Source organism: Vespa mandarinia, chromosome 15, assembly GCF_050613455.1.
Source record: "Vespa mandarinia isolate Hongniang chromosome 15, ASM5061345v1, whole genome shotgun sequence".
NCBI lineage: Eukaryota > Metazoa > Arthropoda > Insecta > Hymenoptera > Vespidae > Vespa > Vespa mandarinia.
The window spans coordinates 2,580,001-2,597,500 of NC_140824.1; the positions used below are offsets into that span (position 1 = coordinate 2,580,001).

The 17,500-nt window shown below is 29.4% G+C and overlaps 3 protein-coding genes across 5 annotated transcripts in view; 1 reads left to right on the forward strand and 2 right to left on the reverse strand.

Moving 5' to 3' along the window:
• Positions 1-9,773, reverse strand: part of usp (retinoid X receptor ultraspiracle) — a 50,995-nt gene extending 41,222 nt beyond the window's left edge. For both annotated transcript variants that reach the window (XM_085661720.1, XM_035873025.2), the window contains exon 1: positions 9,588-9,773. In XM_085661720.1, the coding sequence (XP_085517846.1) occupies positions 9,588-9,606 (19 nt within the window). In that variant the 5' untranslated portion in view covers positions 9,607-9,773. The remainder of the gene's footprint in view (positions 1-9,587) is intronic.
• A 582-nt stretch (positions 9,774-10,355) lies between these two features.
• On the forward strand, positions 10,356-15,794 carry Swt1 (Swt1 RNA endoribonuclease). 2 transcript variants are annotated; one of them, XM_035873011.2, is made up of 13 exons: positions 10,356-10,819; positions 10,981-11,659; positions 11,750-11,935; positions 12,025-12,257; positions 12,407-12,643; positions 12,786-13,016; positions 13,116-13,373; positions 13,547-13,739; positions 13,828-13,946; positions 14,109-14,266; positions 14,406-14,546; positions 14,762-14,993; positions 15,655-15,794. In XM_035873011.2, exons 1-12 carry the CDS (start codon positions 10,688-10,690, stop codon positions 14,991-14,993), a joined length of 2,799 nt encoding a protein of 932 aa, XP_035728904.1. In that variant the 5' UTR covers positions 10,356-10,687; the 3' UTR covers positions 15,655-15,794. The 2 variants fall into 2 exon arrangements, with proteins under 2 accessions (XP_035728904.1, XP_035728902.1); XM_035873009.2 differs by having other exon boundaries at positions 14,762-14,972; positions 15,655-15,790.
• Phyhd1 (Phytanoyl-CoA dioxygenase domain containing 1) overlaps positions 15,101-17,500 on the reverse strand; it is an 11,192-nt gene continuing 8,792 nt past the window's right edge. The window contains exons 3-5 of the mRNA XM_035873032.2: positions 17,234-17,347; positions 16,616-16,766; positions 15,101-16,038 (exon numbers count right to left, since the gene is read on the reverse strand). Coding sequence (XP_035728925.1) covers positions 15,620-16,038; positions 16,616-16,766; positions 17,234-17,347 — 684 coding nt within the window. The 3' untranslated portion in view covers positions 15,101-15,619. The remainder of the gene's footprint in view (positions 16,039-16,615; positions 16,767-17,233; positions 17,348-17,500) is intronic.

Sequence of the window (17,500 nt, forward strand, 5' to 3'; positions counted from 1 at the left end):
TATCTATATATACATCGTAACACACATACATATATATCATTAATGATCTCGAAATAGAACAATAATTTTCTCTAAATGATTTATCTATCATCGTTATTTCAATAACGAGAAACACGTTCATTTGAGTTTGCATAATAACGAATGTAATTCATATTTAATTTTGTTCCTTTTATTTATTTATTTATTTATTCATTCATTCATTTATTTATTTATTCATTTTATTTGATTCTTATTTTCTTTTGTTTTGTTTTTGTTATTTTCTTTTATTTATTCTTTTTTTTTTTGTTTTTTTGTTTTTTTTTGTTTTCCTTTTCAATTTTGTTAAAAGGTAGTTTATTATAAGATAATGTAATAGACAATGAACGCTTTAAGGATTACTTGGATCGTAAAAATAGTTACTTACGAGGCAGCAGAACGTATTAATAACGTTGTGATTGATCGATCGTTCGTAAAGACGATGACACGCTTAAACTCACCTGAAAAACAAAAAGAGAGATCACAAAATTAATTATTTTATATATATATATATATATATATATATATATATATATATATATATATAATACATAAACACGTTCGTTTGTTCGATTTTTATAGGATATATAAAAAAAAAAAAAAAGTAATTCGGTACACACACAAACACAAACACACACACACACACACACACATATATATATAAAGGCAAAAAAAAAAAAACAAAAAAAAAAGAAAAGAAAAAAAAAAGAAAAAAGAAAAAAAAAATAGCTTACAACGTTTTATAACTGGGCCAACTTTACATAGAGACACATACATAGAGTAAAATGGCGCACCTGCGCTATTTTGAATTCTAAACATGCGACGAGTCTACGGGACACGAGTCCGAAGATAGCTAGAATAGAGAAGATACAGTGAATGTAAAAAGTATTCATTATAATTTTCTATAAATATATTTTATTATTTGTTTCTATATTACGTTTTTTTTTCTTTACAAATTAATAAGAAGCAATATTACTTTGTAAGAAAATATATACAATAGTACATCATACAATTACAATTTTCCATTACAAATTATATATTTCTCTTTTCTATCGCATATATTTTTATGTAACCTCTTTCCCTCAATATCTATGTCTTATATATAAAAAAAAAATTATATATATAAAATACACACACAAACACACACACATTTTATATATATATATAATAAAAAATACAACACACTAAAAAAATAATTAAAAAATATACATTAATAAAAAGATCATAAGAAATTTAGGAATACTTTTTACATTCATTGTAAATAGATAGTTAAATGGAAAGAGGTAGAAAGAGAGAGAGAGAGAGAGAGAGAGAGAGAGAGAGAGAGAGAGAAATAATATAGGGAAGATTAAAGAAAGAGAAGGATGACAAGTAGGTCACTAGGTGAATCGTGCTAAACAGTACACAGGAGTGTCCTGACATTGACCCATATGTCTGCTTTGTGCACTCAGCTTCCTCTTTGCCCTTCTTTCCTCGAGTCTTCCACCCTCCCCTCTACTACTACTACTACCCTTTTCCTCCTTCTCTCTCTCTCTCTCTCTCTCTCTCTCTCTCTCTCTCTCTTTCTCTTTCTCTTTCTCTCACACTTCTCTATATACCATCTTCCATCTTTCTCTGCTATCCAAGTGATTCCCCTCCAACGAAGCGTTTCGCTTTCCAACCAATTGCATAGGTTTGGCCTCGCTTGCACTTAAAATGCACTTGCTCCCACTCTTCCTCTCTTCCTCCCTCTCTCCTTCTCTCTCTCTCTCTCTTTCTCCGTTCCACTACCAACCCTCCCCACTACCCATCCTCCCTACAACAGCACCCCAACCTACTACTAAACTCAACGATCGATGCCCTACCACCATTTTCTAATTCGATGAAAGCTTATCGCGAGTTCTCTTCGAGTGTAATGAAAAATATGAGAGGACAGACTTCTACTTTTAAATCATCGATACACACACACACACATATATATATATATATATGTATGTATATACCGAAGCAATAATACCTTCCGTTTTGGAATAAAAGAGAAGATACGCGCCGATAAACCGAGCGACCTTTGCTCGCCGTGCTAGCTAATGTATATACATATATGTATATGCATATATGTACATATTATATATAATTTTCTACGTTTAACGATACGAAAGTTTATCCTTTTAAAATGTTCATACATATATATATATGTATCCTATATGTATATACATATATGTATGTTTAATAGAAACTCGTAGTTCACTTTGATACATAGATAAACAAACTTGAAAGAAAAACAAAGCTAGAGAGAGAGTGAGAGAGAGAGAGAGAGAGAGAGAGTCAAGGATAAGGTTTGTAATTCATGCCCTTCGTAGTTTGTCGAGCAGAAAGTCGAATGGATAAAAAAATTTCCGCTAAAAACAAGAATGGCCTATCAAGACCGTCGCCGGTCAACGGAATCCAAGCGTAAAGAGAACATATATTTATATATACAAAAACATATATATATATATATATATATATATATATATATACATACACACATACATATAGAGATATATGTATATACGTATATTGTATATTTATACATATATAATACATAGATATATATTATCGCACGTATATATCCAATGTGTATTCTTTCACAGTTGCTTCGCTAGCGTTACCTTATCGTGTAGGCAGCCTCTGTAATGCGGCCTTTATCGTAACTCGTCGATACATTTAAAGTTCACTTCTTTTAAATTTTTATTCAACGTGGGATGCATGTATATATGTGCGTACATATATATATATATATATATATATATATATATATATATATATATATATGTATATATGTAGATGTGTATATATTTGTATACATGTGTATGTATTCGTTTACTGTGAATGATCACATTCTGTTCTTTATCAAAATTTTATAATTTTTATATGTATATATATATATATATTTTTTTTTTTATACAAACATCATATAGTGGATTTATGTTGTTATTCATTTTTATTTATTTTTTTTTTGTTTAAGATAAACGAAAATATTATTTTAGGATGTTTTTAAATTCTTTCTTTCTCTCTCTCTCTTTCTCTCTCTCTTACTCCATTTTTCTTTTTTTAAATCATATACAAATATTAAATCAACGATCTACGATAAATATTTGTACACGACGAAATAAGAAGTTCTTAGGTATTCTTAAAAATCAATTATATAATTTTTTTTTTGAGATATTTTATGCTTGACCTCAAATTCGTAGTTATAGTTTTACAATTTGAGAAAAAAAAAAAGAAAAGAAAAAAACAGATTGATATAAAAGGTATGGAAAAAAGACAGTTTCAAAAAAAAAAAAACATGCGAAAGCTTTTGCCTTCATTTGGCATTTATATGATTTTATTTCTCTATCTCCCTCTCTCTCTCTCTCTCTCTCTCTCTCTCTCTTTCTCTCTCTAGATAAAATACAATATATTGGTTTTTATCAGTTTTTAACGTTTTCATTTTATTTCATATTTTTCTTCTTTTTCCTTCATTTTTTTTTCTTTTTTTCTTTTTGTACTTGTCACATTCAAGATTAATTTTAATAATAAAACGGTACGGTTGGTATTCGTTAGATGAATATAACAGTAATTTTGGTATTCGTAAAGAAACATTTCATACTCTTTTTAGAGCACTTTGTAGGATTATTCGAAGTGATTTTAGTGGTTTTCCTAGTAACATACGCAGCACATATATCGTGTCTACGACGCCGACGGCGGTAATTATCAAACGCGTTTAATTAAAGTGACACAGAGAGAGAGAGGGAGAGAGAGACAGAGAAAGAGAGAGAGAGAGAGAGAGAGAGAGAGAGAAAGGAAAGAGAGAGAAAGAAAGAGAGCTTGAACAAGAGAAAGAGGGAAAGGAAACAGAGAGAGTTCGAATGAGAGAAAGAGTTCGAACGAGAGAAAGAGCGAGAGAGAGAAAGAGAGAGAGAAAGAGAGAGAGGGAGAGACAGAGAGAAATAGCTTTCCGCCCAAGGTTACATAAAACGCAACACGATCTCGTTCATTTTAATTCCATCGAGAAAAATACTTTCCGCAAAGATTATCGCGAGAAAAATGAGAAAAACTCGAGTTCCGATATTCTTTCAATAATAATTAATAATGTTTAAACTGTTCATTATATTAATATTTCATTCTACATATTTCAATGTATATACATATATATATATATATTTTTTTTTTCTTCTCTTTTTTTAATACTCTTTTGAACCGTACAAAACGATGACGTTTAATAATCCCATTCATTCATAATCCGACATTTTTATGTCTCTATAATATTATAATAATATATATTAGAAATAATATATAATATAATATGATATAAATTAGCATTCTAACATACGATCTTTAATATGATATTGTTAATAATATTTGAAATTTTTCAAATGCGTAAGAAACTTCTCTGTAATTTCATCCGATAATAAAAGTTTTGGTACGAGCACGTTACGGTATGTTGGACACGTAAAAGAGAAAAAATGATGATAAGAAGAAAAAGAGAATAAAGGATAAAAAGAAAAAGAAAAGAAAAAAGAAAAGAAAAGAAAAGGAGAGAAAAAGAAAAAGGAAAAGGAATGAAAACTCGTGGAGAAATTTTCCATCGTTTGATATTAAGACTTACACGAGAGAGAGAGAGAGAGAGAAAGAGAGAATCCTAACTTTTTTTTTTCATCGAATCGACAATGTCGTTGATCGAAATAATTATTTAAAAAAATGTTTTTAAACGATTCTCGATTAAATATCTGTATGTTAGATAAATGTTATACAGGATGGTACATTTGAAAAAATCGAAATATTCTTGATATTATGAAATTATTTATAAACGAAATTAATATTTTTTTGTTTTGCTTTTCTTTTTTTTTTTCTTTTCTTTTTTTTTCCAATTCATTATCAAATTTTTTCCTCTCAAACGTTGATAATATTTATTTTTAAACAAATGTTTTTATACTTGCATTGGTAGGTGTTCGCGTGTACATTAAAAAAAAAAAAAATCCAATTTTCATACGTTCATCGTCATTACCATTTACGTTTTTTTTTTTTTTCTTTTTTAATTTAAACGCTTCGAAAACTGACGAATTGAAATTAATAAAATATATACACATATATATATATATGAAAAAAATTTGTCCTGTATACGTACAAATACACGCACACAGATAATATTGTACGTATATTACTTTAATATATTATTATACTAAGCGATGATATTTTCTGCGTAATATTATTACCAAGAAAAATAATATTCGAAATAAGTACATTGGCGTTAAAGTTTGCTGAATTAAAAAAAGAAAAAAAGAAAAAAGTTTCATTCTGTATTAAACGTATAAGAGCAATGAAAAATATCTTGAAAAGAATTTATTCATCCTTTCATTCATGAGCAAAAAAAAAGGGATCAACTCGCGTGAAATTGAAAAAAAAAAGTAGGAGATGGAAGGAGTAAAAGGTAAGAAGAAAGGAGGAAGAGGAAAAGGAGGAGGAGGAGGGGGAGGAGGGGGAGGAGGAGGAGGAGGAGGTGGTGGATGAGGAGGAGACAGTAGAAAAAGAAGTAGAAACAGAAGAAAAAGAAGAAGAAAACGAAAAAAAAAAAGAAAGAAAAAAGAAAAAGAGAAAGAAAGAGAGAGAGAGAGAGAGAGAGAGAGAGAGAGAGAGAGAAAAGAGCAAAAAAAGAAGTGGAAAGGATCGTCGAAGCGTGAACAGCTTAGCAACCTTGAAAGTTTGCAAGTAGGCGTGTCCCGTTCTGTAGCAGACCAATGTCAGTAGGTCGAGACAAACACTTGCCATGAGAACCTGGCGAGAATTGCGTAACGATTGCATAATTATATATGCTTCGGTATAGTGCCTACGATCGAGAGAACCGCGATCAATAAACCCGTTATATTCCTGCATCGAGAACGTATCATGATTCATTGTCGACCTTAGTGCATTGTTGTCAACGAATTTTCCTCGATGTATCTTCGACGATATTATGAAAATAAAAGAAAAGAAAATAGGAAAACAACGAAAAGAAGAAAAAAGAACAATCAAGATAATCCAAGAAAATTCATTCAAATTAATCCAATCGATCTAATCCGATGAATCTAATCCAATGAATATCGAAATATGATTGTGTCGAATATAAATGAAGTGATCTACAGGGGAAAAAAGAAAAAAAAAAAAAAAAAAGAAAAAAAAGGAGAGAAAAAAAAGAAAAAAAGAAAAAAAAAAGAAAAAGAAAAAAAAAAGAGGTATATATAAGAGTAAAGAATTACCATAATTTCATTTCGAGCATTTTAAAATAACATACAAATCGTGGAGTAAAGTCGAGTAAAGTCGATTCGAGCCAAGCCGAGTAGGATAATCTTATCTCCTCTATCGCGAGTTAAGCAAACTCTGGTCAAAAAAAAAAAAAAAAAAAAAAAAAAAAAAAAAAAAAATGTTAAACCCACGCTAACACGACTCTCGCTCACTCTTTCTTTAGCCTTCTTTCTCTTCCTTTTTTCTTTTCTTCTTTTTTTTTTTTTTTTTTTTTTTTTTTTTTCTTTATGTAAAATTAGCTCGAACCAGAGACTCACAATAATTACAGGACATCCTGGACGATAGGACACTCCACGAAATAATCTAAATAACCGAGAGTATAAGCACATACATTCACATGTACTTTTACAAGTATAAATATATGCTTGTACGGTTTCTACCACCCACGCGATGCGGATCTCGTATTTAATTATCATCACGCGAGAGAGAGAAAGAGAGAGAAAGAGAGAAAGAGAGAGAGAGAGAGAGAGAGAGAGAGAGAGAGAGAGAGAGAGAGAGAGAGAAGGAGGAACTATCGAATTTATTTATTCTATATTATAAAGATTATATATAATAAAGAATTTATTATATATTATACTTTGAAAAATGTATGTACAAATATACATACACACACACACACACGTATATATATATATATATATATATATATATATATATATATTTCTATCTTTCCATATTTTATATAGCGAATTAAGATTCCAAGAAGATAGTTCTACCGGCTCGAAAAGTTATTTGCGGTGTAAAGGATAAACGGGAAACGAAGAAGGAACGTTCATGTGTATGTGTCAGTGTATGTGTATATACATATATATATATATATATATATATATATATATATGTATATACATACGTATGCGTATAGAAAGAGAAGGAAAGACAAGGAAGGTGGTAGAAGAGAAGAAGAAAAAATAAAAAAAAAAAGAAAAAAGAACCATAAAAAAACATAAAAAAAGATAAAAAGAGAAGGATAGGTATATATAAGAGCTGCACAGTTCTCGTCCTTGGACTTATATAACGAGGAAGAGACTAAGAGAGGAACGGGGGTAGGGGCGGAGAAAGGATTACAGAAAGAGAATAAAAAGTATGACGGAAGAAGGGTGGAAGAACGAGGATTAAAGATGAAGGATAACGAACAACGTGAAAGGGACGATAATTTCACGTTTGTTCATGCCTGGACAAACGAAGGAATTTCGTCGAAATATTGTTTAGATTTAATCGGTTATTAGACTATGCTTGGCTGCCATATTTAAAACATGTTCAGTCAATATCAACAATTGATTCATTTAATTTTCTCAATGAAACTAATCTTCTGCGAGTATTGGAAAAAGATGCAACGTTAAAAATAATATATATATATATATATATATATATATATATATCTTTCTTGTTTTTTCTCTTTCTCTCTCTCTCTCTTTTTCTTTTTGTTTCTCTATCTCTCTCTTGCTTTGACACTCGAAGATTTTTCCTTTTCGATCTTCCTTATCGGCCGAGACAATTGTACGAATATTACGTGATATTATCGGGATAAAAATTAATAATAATGGAAAAGAAAAAAAAAAAACAATAGAACAGAAGATCGTTAATTAAAGTGAATACAATATTCGCGAATGAAATTAGTGAGAAACGTGTTCTCTTTTCTTTTCTTTTCTTTTTTTGAATATAGGAAAAAAGAAATTTTGTTTGTAAAATATAAGAACGTTTAAAAGATGAAAAACGAAAGAGAGAAAGAAGATCAAAAAGAAAGGAATTCTTTTATACTGCAAAAATTATAAATTAGAGTGATTTTCAAAACGTTCGAAAATGTTACTGTACAAAAATTTATAAATTGTTTGATAATAACGATATCATATTTGTTGTTTTTCGAATCATTCGTTTAAAGAAAAGAAGGAAATCAAAACAAGAAAAAGAACAAAAACGAGAACGAAAACAAGACAAGACAAGTCAAAACAAAACAAAACAAAATAAAATAAACACATCACATAACATCTCACATTGGTTCTCTTTACGACCAGCTGGAATTCAGTCGGCCGCCATGTCAGCAAGTAAAGAGGGTGGAGTATAAAAGGGGCAAATGCGTAAAAGAGAAGAGAGTGGTAGGGTTAATCCTCGGGAACTTGAGGTAGGGCGTGCACGAATGCTCGACAGGTGTCGCCACGTTACAACCTTACGGCAAATGAAAACTCGTCGAGGCAATAACAAATTCTCACACGTGTCTTTCATAGGCACAACAGCACAATGCCAGTTTAAAGAAATATATGTAACTTCTCCTCGTGATAATATAAAAAAAAAACGGTAAGACGCTTATTTCACATCAATTTTATACTTTAGAAAATGGAAATAAAGAAATTTGAGAGAAAACGATGATCCCCATAAAGAGAGAAAAAGAGAGAGAGAGAGAGAGAGAGAGAAAGCGAGACAGAGAAAGAGAGAGAAATAAACAGATAAAATAAAATGAGATTATGAAAGAAGAAATTCAAATGATGAATGAATAAACAAACAAACAAATAAATAAATAAATAAATGAAATAAAATAAAATAAAATAGCATCGACGATATTAGAAAAAAAATAGAAAGAAATAGAGATAGGAAAATGATCGATGAAAGAAAAATAAAAAAGAAAACTAAATAAGGATATGTGTGTACATATATATATATATATATATATATATATATATATATATATATGTACACATAATATATATATATAAACAGATTTAAAGAAACGATCGGTAAAACGTTGCTCGGTATGTGTCAGTAAGAACGTAGAAAGAGCCGACGAGAGAGGAGAGGTACAGTCGCATTCAAAAGTGAAATGCGAACGCATGACATAGATTCAAGTACAGAGAGTAGAATTTTTCTGTATATATAGAAAGAAAGAGAGAGAGAGAGAGAGAGAGAAAGAGAAAGAGAGAGAGAGAGAGAGAAAGATAAAGAAAAAAAGAGAAAGACATCCTAGCGGAACGCAGCAACGCCGAGAAAGAGAGAAAGAAAGAGAAAGAAAGAGAAAGAAAGAAAGAAAGAGAAAGAGAAAAAGAAAGAGAGAAAGGGAGAGAAAGAGAAAGATATGTTAGCAAATGGTTAGAAAGGAAATGTTATTTGATATATACAATGTTCTAAAGTAAAGATAAAGGGTATCAAGGTAGAAAATAAATGGATGGAATCGCGCGAATGCGGTCACTGAACTAGTTCCGTTTCGACCCTGACACTGCCATTGCCCCCCCGGGGCCGTCGATTTGTGTCAGATGCTCTCAATATTGCCGCGATTTTAACGTTTAATCACGTAAACTCACCTCTCTCGCTGGATTCCATATCGTAATTATACGTGTCACTTTTCTGGTACTATTGGACGCGAGACTATCTCGTCGTGCGGGCGCACGTGGAAAACTCGACTCGTGGGATTTCGGCTCGGCGTTTACTCAAAATTCACTACGGTATAAACATGGCCGGTCGGGGCACTCTTGTCACACGCACGCTTTCTATGTGTGTTACCCTATGAGAAAGAGAGAGAGAGACGGACAGAGAGAGAGAGAGAAAGAGAGAGAGTGAGAGAGAGAAAGAGAGATAGAATGAGAGAAATAGAGAAAGAGAGAGAGAGAGAAAAAGAGAGATAGATAGATAGATAGATATACAAAGAGAGAGAGAGAGAGAGAGAGAAAGAGTGAGAGAGAGAGAGGTCGTTGAACCTTTTCCCGAAAACTCGACGTCGCTCGCGTTTAACCGCTCCTACCGTCCGTTCTTTTTTTCGACGCCCGAGAAAAACGGTCAAGTACCGTAGCTCGGTGGGTGCCACCTAAAAATAGATTGCGATTTCGGCGATTGTTTTGACTAACAATGTGCTTCGCAACCTACTCAAAGATGGCGCCATTTTATGTCTTTGGTTATCCACGAGTTACCACCACTGTGCTGATTACTTCACGCGCTATTGGACTATAACTATCTTTGCTACGATTGGTCGGTATATATCAACGTCGACCAATAGGACGTTAGTTTTGTACGGGCGATGACGTCTCGATTTACTACGAATACTTTTATTATGACGTTCTTATGTTTCCAAACACTCAACAAAGAGAGAGAGAGAGAGAGGGATAGAGAGATAGATAAATACGTACTACTTGCATATGTATCTATCGTACTTAATTAACATATACGTATGATTTATTAAAATTTTGTGCGCCGCCATAAAGTCCTATTCCGTATTAAATTTCTATCTTGATAGGTTCGTATTTCGTGTCATAATTGAATTTTTATTTTGATGAATGATATATGTAACTACGTAATACGTAAGAAACATGTGTTTAACCTTATTTGATAATATGAGGTAGTAAATGAACGTTTGTTCGATCGAATACATTTTATGAATAATCGTTTATTTGTTCATTGAATTTTCATTATGAGAAAACATAAACTTCCGAAAAATTGGGTTGTTGTCGGTTCTAAGAGCCATCCAGACAGGGTTTATTATTTCAATATTAAAACCAATGAGTCCTCTTGGAAGGAACCAACGACCGAAGGAACGAAAAAGGTTAAGACAAATTTTTTGTCAAGACATACATTGTTTTAATATTAGATTTAAGTAATTTTGATTGATTTATTATATTGTTATTCGTTTTATACAAATTATTTTAATTATATTACATTTCAATGACTTTACACATGTTCTAATTTATTCATATATTTATATAGGCCTCTGTTAATGATGGGCCAAAACAAAAGAAAAGGAAAACAAATGAAATGAGTCCTATTGAATCAAGGACATCCTCTGATATTGAAGAAGGTAATGACAACAAAGATATTGTAAGAAGAAAGAAGTTAGTTGCCAAAAGGCATTTTAAAGCAACACAAGAATTTGATACAATACAAATGGCAGAAATTAAGAAGAAAATGCAACAAAGGAAGGCAAAGAGTAATTCGAAAAGTAATTCATCGACAAATTCATTCACGCAAATTAATTCTCCTACGAAATTGTATAAAAGTGATGAGGATAAAAAAACGGAAATAATGACGCCACAGATGAGAGTTATTTATGAAAAGTTACAAAAGAAAAATATGAACAAAAAAGTGTCCAAGCAGTCGCAATCGCTTCAAAATGTTAAAGACATTGAAACAGTTGAAAATATTGAACATAGAGTAAAAGTAGACAAGAGAAAAAGAAGAAAAAGAGAGGGCGTGACAAAATCCTCAAGTTCGAATCAAGATACATCTGCTTGTTCCAGTAGTCACGAAAGTAATCCCACAAAAAATGATATTAGGTGTTCTTCAATCAAAGATACAACCGAAATCAAATCAGAGAGGTCAAGTATAACAAAAAATATATTACAAAATAAAAAAAATTCTCAATACAAATCTAAGGAGACAATAATAGGTAACTGTGACAATATTATTATATATACGTCTATCTTATATGAATTGTCTTTATTATAATATTGATTTATTAATTTATTTTCTTTTATAGAAAATAAAGAATATAATAATAGTATAAATAAGAAAAGTGGTAGAGTTATATCAAAAAGAAATTTGGCCAAAGATCGTATGGATAAATTAAAGACAACATTAAATTTACAAATGAAAGATCAAAAGAATAATAATAAATCATCACAAAGCAATGATAAATCATTGCTAGCTATTATAAAAGATAATGGTATGTGTATAGTTCTTTATTCTAATTATTTAGAAACAAAAATATAATTTAATTAATAATTGGATATAATGTTTAAATGTATATTTTAGAAATACCGGATATTTATAAAACCAGTGATATGAGGTATAAAAATTTACGTAATAGGCTATTACGTAATAAAATAATCCCTGATGAAAATCAATTGTTGGCTTCAGTCAAAACTAATATGCAAAATCAATCTTTAAATGCATTAGGCGAAAATCCTGTTAATGAGTCTAATAATTCTTCTCTTTATGAAGAAATGGATTGGGAACCAATGGAAGATGAAAAGATAACATTCGAGGTTATAAAAAATATATAAATAAATAAATATATTTATACATATATATATATATATATATATATATATATATATATATATAAAAATATAACTTTGTTTAAAACAATAATTATTTTCTTATTAATTATATACAAGAAATATTTTTTCCACAGGTACAAGCTGCTAGAATACAGTTATGTGTTGAAAATGCTAAAAATGAAACATTACCAATAGAAGGAAATATTTTACAATTTTCATCAATACCGGTTCAAGAGGAAAAGAAAACTTTGTACATTGTTGTAGATACAAATGTGTTTTTATCGAATTTAGATGCAATCATTAAAGCTATGGTTACAGAATTTGCAAAATATGATAAACCAATTCTTGTAATTCCATGGACTGTTATACGAGTAAGTATAAAAAAGAACTTATATAAATTATTTCTAAATTTTTTTTTTTTTTTATATAGAGAGATAGGATTTTCTCTTTCTTTTTGTACTTTTTTTTTTTTTATATTTTATATTTTTTTGCTTTCTTCTTTCTCTCCTATAGGAATTGGATTATTTGAAAAATGACAAATTTGAAAGAAAGTCAATACATTTGCGTGAAAAGGCCAGAAAAGCTATAAATTTTCTCCATGATCATTTTTCTGTTAAACATCCACGTATAGTCGGTCAGACATTAGAGGACGTAAAAAGCAACAAAGAAAAATTTGCCATTGAATGTCCGGACGATGAGATACTACAAGCTTGTTTACAAATTCGTAACGCAGAAAGAACTGTGGTATGTAAGATAGAGAGAATTATTTTGTTTTAGTATTTCGAAGGTTGAATAAAAAACAAAAAAAAAAAAAAGGTAGTTTATATATCTCTTTTAATGTAGGCTTTATTATCGTACGATAAAAATCTTTGCAACAAAGCAATGATATACGACATAGTAGCGCTTGGAAGAGACGATCCTCTTGAAAAAATAGATTACATTTTTGCGACTAATAATAAGAACTTATCTTTACACGATATGTGTTTTGAAAAGACACAAGGTGAAGGTTCACAAATTCTTTCAGCTTTCCAAGAAGAATTACGTTATTCGAACGAATTATTCGAAGAGATCCAATCTATGATAAAAGAACTTCTTTCAGCCGTACGTATATGTGTGTGTGTATATATATATATATACATATTTTTTTTGTGCTTATAAAATTTAGAAGAAAACAAATATATTTATATATTTATCATACTATTCAGTCATACTATGTCATATATTTGTCATACTACATATATTTCAAATACATGTATTTGTTCATACTATTTCAGATAGTAAGTAAAGAAATGAAAAATTTATTTGGTGAAACATGGGAAAAATATACTATAATAAAGCCACCTTGGACAATTTTGTGCGTATTAAAATGTGCTATAAAACATTGGATAGCTGCTATAAGCGATGCGTTTGACAGGCAAGCAGAAAATCTTCTCAAAGAACTTTTGGAAATATTTAGAACAATGCCAAGTTTGTACAAATTACATAAATACCATAAATATCTCATGTTGGTATAAGTTAGATGATTATGAAGAATTAATGATAAATTAATTTTCAGAAGGTGGACGAAAATTGAAAGACATTGCAAAAGTATTAGAAAAGTCTGCTGACCTGATTCAAATGATCCATGTGGATAAATATTCTGATCTTATAAATAGAGCATCAAGTACCATTAAAGTAATAATTATTTATACATTTTTATTTTTATTTTTAATTTTGATTTTCATTTTCATTTTCATTTTCATTTTCATTTTCATTTTCATTTTTATTTTCCATTCGTTCTCCTTCTCCATTAAAAATTTATAAGATTTTATTTATCTTGATTTATTTATTTTATAGAATATTAAAAAGAGATATCAAAATTATGAGAATGAGATACGTGAGAGAAAAATACAAGAAGAAATTGGAACGGAGAATGATGTGATTCAACAAAAATGTAGAGCAGATAGGGCCTTCAATTATTTCAATTATATCTATTCGTACGCACGTGACATTGGGTAAAAAGTTTATTCGTATGAAGAATTATTCTTAAGATAGTTTTCAACAAAATTGAAATATTAATATTGTTCCTTTGTAAATGTCTTCTTTTTATTTTTTTTTTATTTTTATTTTTTTTGTTCTCTTTTTTATTTTCAGAGGAATGGCTGCAGATATCGTAAACATGCCGTGCAGTTTTTGTTACGAAATACCAAATCCAGCACCCACAGTTGAATATGTGAAGAAAATACAACCGGAAATTGGCCAAAACGTAAATCATTTGTTACGTATTTTGACCGAGTGAGTAATAAAATTGAACAGATTTATTGATTACGATTATACAAAGATATAATTTTTTCGTCTTTTTTGTTTTTTTCTTTTTTTTTTTTTTTTTTTTTTTTTGGGAGTATTTTAGAGTATTTTTTTCTCTTTTAATTTTTTTTTCTTTCTTTTTTTTTTTGTAATTATTCGTTCCCATTCATTTTATTTACTTTCCTCTTCTACTTCATTTTTAGAGCATTAGAGGGAATGAAGGATGCTTCGATCGATCATAGAACGTTGATTGATCTTTACCACATATTGACAAATTTTCTACCTGATAGAACAATAACGAACACTACGGATTTATGTCCGCTGGATGTTTATTGTTGCTTAAAAGAAAAAGAGGACGTATTGAAATTGGGTGTAAGACAGCTTCAAGAACTCTGCACACATTATTGCAGATTGGCAAGTTACCGATGCATATGAGTTATTATTATTTATATATTGTATCATATATATGCTAAAATAATTGTCATAAAAAAAGGAAAAAGAAAAAGAAAAAAAAAAAAAAAAGAAAAAAAAGAAAAGAAAAAAAAAGAAAGAAAGAAAGAAAAACAATCAAATTGCTATTTGTTAAAATTTTTCAAGATATAATACAAAACGAACGATAAAGACGATATACATAACAGAAAAACAATGACTGTGATAGAAAGGTTTGAAATAGAAATGAAAAGTGATGGTAGTGGTGGCGGTGGTGGGTGGTGGGTGGTGAGGGTGATGGGTAATAGGAAAAGAGAAATAGAAAGATAGATAGAGAGAGAGAGAGAGAGAAATGTACGAATATATTTTGATTTTTACTTATTAACGATTTCGCATAAAAAATAGAAAGAGAAGACGTTAACATTAAGTTTTGTATAGCATTACAAACAGTGAAATAAACGAGCACAGCCGTGTCGCATTATTATTAATTACAATGTGAACTGATTTTCTTTCTTCTTCTTCTTCTTCTTTTTTTTTATTTGTTTATTTTTTTTTCTTTTTTATTTTTTTTTGGCCATTTTCTTTTTTATTTCTTTTTTTCTTTCTTTTTTTTTTTTACATCTACACTTAATTTAATTTCTATACAAACGTGGAAAACCATTTGCAGGTGGTTGCAACCAATTGTCCTTAGAATATGTCACATGTTTAGTTTCGATAACGTGAAATGTATAAGCGTGTCTTGATTTTTCGCTTTTGTTGGGATAAGAGAAGTGTACCACTTGTCCATGTATAAGTATGCAACTACCTTTGCTCACTGGAACAGGACGGAAATTGCTAAGTGGATAACAAGGTGCCGCTTTATCATATATTATAAGTTCTTGCGAATTTGGATCCTTGTTTCTAATGTAACGCCTATGAACTCCACTTTTATGAGAACCTGGAGCAATCCAAAGACAACCATTCTCTTGTGTGGCATCTTCTAAAGCTATCCAAAAACCCACCAATTTAACTGGATCTGTATATAAGTACGTTGCATCTTGATGCATAATTACTGCAATCATTTATCTATAATTAGTAGTTGTATACATATACATACACATATATGTATATAATTAATATACATATATATATATATATATATATATACACATATATTAATAACAAGTAATAAAATTAATATAAATAATGAATATATTATATTTTTTATTTAATTAATGTATTGTATAATATATATGTATAATATATGAATATGATATATATATATATTTTTTTTAAGGTTAGTTTTTATAGTTTTATGTATAATTTTTTTTTTATTAATAAAGATAAGGTTATTAATAGAATGAATATTTATAAGAGTTAATTAAATATGTATAGAATTTATTATATATATAGATTGATTGAGTATCATTAAAATTTTTTTAATTGGTTTTAATGATTTCTAAATTTGTAATATATATAGATTGAAATATATAGGTGGAGATAAAAATATTAGTCAGCTTTTTATATTAGTGATTGTATTTATATTGAAAATATTATTATTAATTATTTCTCCTAATATTAATATATATATATATATTAGCTTGTATGTAATTAAAGAAAAGGTCAAAAAAAGAAGATAATCGCTTTACCTTCCGAACCAACGCCAGGATTTTTATAAATGTACATAGATTGGCACACTGCCGGCTCTATGTAATCCAGTTGGAACGCAGCCTCTTTTACTCGTTCATCAAATGTGTATTTTTTAAAGGTCGGATGCAACCAATGCAATGCATGACCTACCTACAAATTAAATATATATATATATATATATATGATAATGAATATACTATATAATAAGATTGAACTAATTAGTTTTATTTTACAGATAGAATTAAAATTATTTAAAAGATTGGATTTTCTAGAAAAGAAAACTGTTTTACCATCAATAGATAACATTCGAAATATTTGGATATATAAATGTTGCATACCGATAGAGTCATTAGAGTGAAATTAGTTCATGTATTTTACCGAAAGATGGCAGGTAGATATTAATAATAATATATCATTGACACGATATATCGTAGATTACACAACTAATAGAGAATTTATATTTTAAAATAATCTTGAAAAGTATGCATTCAATGGATTTAAATAGATAAAATTAATTTCTTAATATTCTATTTCTCATGTTATCTATTTTAAACGATATAAAATTTCTTTTTTCAATAAAGATATTTTGTATCGATCATCAAATTATATTAACTTACTTTGTTTAGAGACACTCTAGGATGAACTTTTAAAGTGCCATCGTTCTCAAGTGCTTCACTTTCGAAGAATGGACAGACTTTGTGCGCACTGTCCAGAAAATATTGATCCTTGCTCTGAAACATAATAAAAAAACAATTTTATAATCCGTGCCAAAGGATCGGCCAAAAGTTTTTCGATGGACCAAGAAGTTTCGAAGCGATCTTAAAAATCCAATTACTCTATTTCGAAACGTTATAGGCCTATAATAAATGGGTTCTTAGTTTAAC